Raw genomic sequence first — 1,678 nt, 5'->3', positions numbered from 1 at the left:
GACATTATCAGTGCCTGAAATGTGTCATCTCTTGTGTCGCCTTGCGTTGATGCCATGTGTCGTCCCTTCAAATGTGTCATATTCCCACCAAAAATGTCACCTTCCCTCCAAGAAGTGAAATAACCTTCAAAAACGTTATTTTTGTAGTGTCAATTTACAGTTCGTTTAGTGTTTCCCCTCCAAATATCCCTATTAACTCAAAAAGTGTCTCTTTTCAAACCTTCACTGCTTTTTTTTCTAGCTCAAGGAGCTCATGACTAAGTATTTGCTACACCTAAATGTGTTACTTCATTTATTGATGTCTTTGCTTAATGTCTACACTGCATCACTCACAGTAACACTGTGTCAGCCCCACCTTACTTGGTTTGTGCCAGATCCTTTCATAGCCCGCTATCTGTGTCGTCTTTAATAGTGTCATTTCCTGTGTCATTTTACTACGTGTACGAGTTTTTGTCAATCTCTGTGTCTCGCTGTGTCACCCGTCCTAACCGCATGTCACATTCTTCATTTTGCGTGTCATGATACAATCTGCCTTTCCTCTGTGTTACATTGTAGGTCAGCCCCACGCTTGTGTTACTTTAGTAATATCAAATTGTTGGGTCCACCAGTTCTTGTTCAAAGTACCTGTGTGGCACGTGAGGTGACACAACCATTCATTTCGCCTCCTCTGGTGGGATTCAGTCTCTCCCTTGTGTCATTTCAAAGCAACACTTGAGGAGAAGAAAGTTTTCTAAATTACATCATGGGGGCAGGAAATCGAAAACCTAAATTCCTTGAAAAAAACTGACTTTGGAAGAAAAATAAACTCTGCATTAACACTAACCGAAAGATAGAAAAATGAATGTATGGAAACTACAATGAAGCAACACATCTTCCTACGAAAGAATGAAAGACAAAGGGAATATTAACCTAGATAAAAATGTTGTAGAGGGGACATATTTTGGCGTGTCTACCGTTTTAGGAAATGAATTAAAGAAAGTAATATGAGAGATATTTGCGTAACATTGTGTTCAACAGAGATGATTTTAAGGAAGGCATCGAAAGAAGACGATTATTTTGTTTTGGTGTCTTTTGTTTAGTTTTGTTCTTTTCAGTCATATTTTTTCTCAATAATATATACACGGAAACAGAAAACTTGGATATTTAAGTCAACCCTATTGCGCAGTAACTCTCTTCATGGGAAAATCTAACCGCTAAATTAAATCCTCTTGCCCCTCCTCAATATGTATGCGATTCTTATCTCTAAATATTTTCTTTTCTTTATAGCTAGAATTAATATAAAAGGTGTCTGTCTTCATATAATTAAAAGTATCAATGTTGAAAGATCTAAAATGGACGGACTTACCTTGGTAATGAGGGCGAAATGAGATATTTTTCTTAAATAACAGAGCCAAAAACAAAAACAAAAATCTTAGAATGAAGCTGACCAATTACCACTGACTGCATCTTTCCTAAACCAATCATGTGTCTTTGTATGTATTTACGTTGTGTGTCTGTGTGTGTGTGTGTGTGTGTGTGTGTGTGTGTGTGTGTGTGTGTGTGTGTGTGTGTGTGTGTGTGTGTGTGTGTGTGTGTGTGTGTGTGTGTGTGTGTGTGTGTGTGCGTGTGTGTGTGTGTGTGTGTGTGTTGGAATTTACACGTTTGCTTTCTCCCAGGTAGAATGTCTATGTATCCATAT

At 38.0% G+C, this 1,678-nt stretch overlaps 1 protein-coding gene across 1 annotated transcript in view; it reads left to right on the top strand.

The window, feature by feature from the left end:
* The window catches only part of LOC143032489 (uncharacterized), a 1,056-nt gene extending 885 nt beyond the window's left edge, over nucleotides 1–171 (top strand). The window contains exon 1 of the mRNA XM_076197364.1: nucleotides 1–171. This exon is cut by the window's left edge and continues 885 nt beyond it. Within this exon, the coding sequence (XP_076053479.1) occupies nucleotides 1–18 (18 nt within the window). The 3' untranslated portion in view covers nucleotides 19–171.
* The last annotated feature ends 1,507 nt before the right edge of the window (nucleotides 172–1,678 follow it).

This window comes from Oratosquilla oratoria, chromosome 13 (assembly GCF_046742065.1).
Source record: "Oratosquilla oratoria isolate Oo_2021 chromosome 13, ASM4674206v1, whole genome shotgun sequence".
Taxonomy (NCBI): Eukaryota; Metazoa; Arthropoda; class Malacostraca; order Stomatopoda; family Squillidae; genus Oratosquilla; species Oratosquilla oratoria.
Note: the sequence above shows the minus strand (reverse complement) of the source record. Positions and strands in the feature narration are given on the sequence as shown.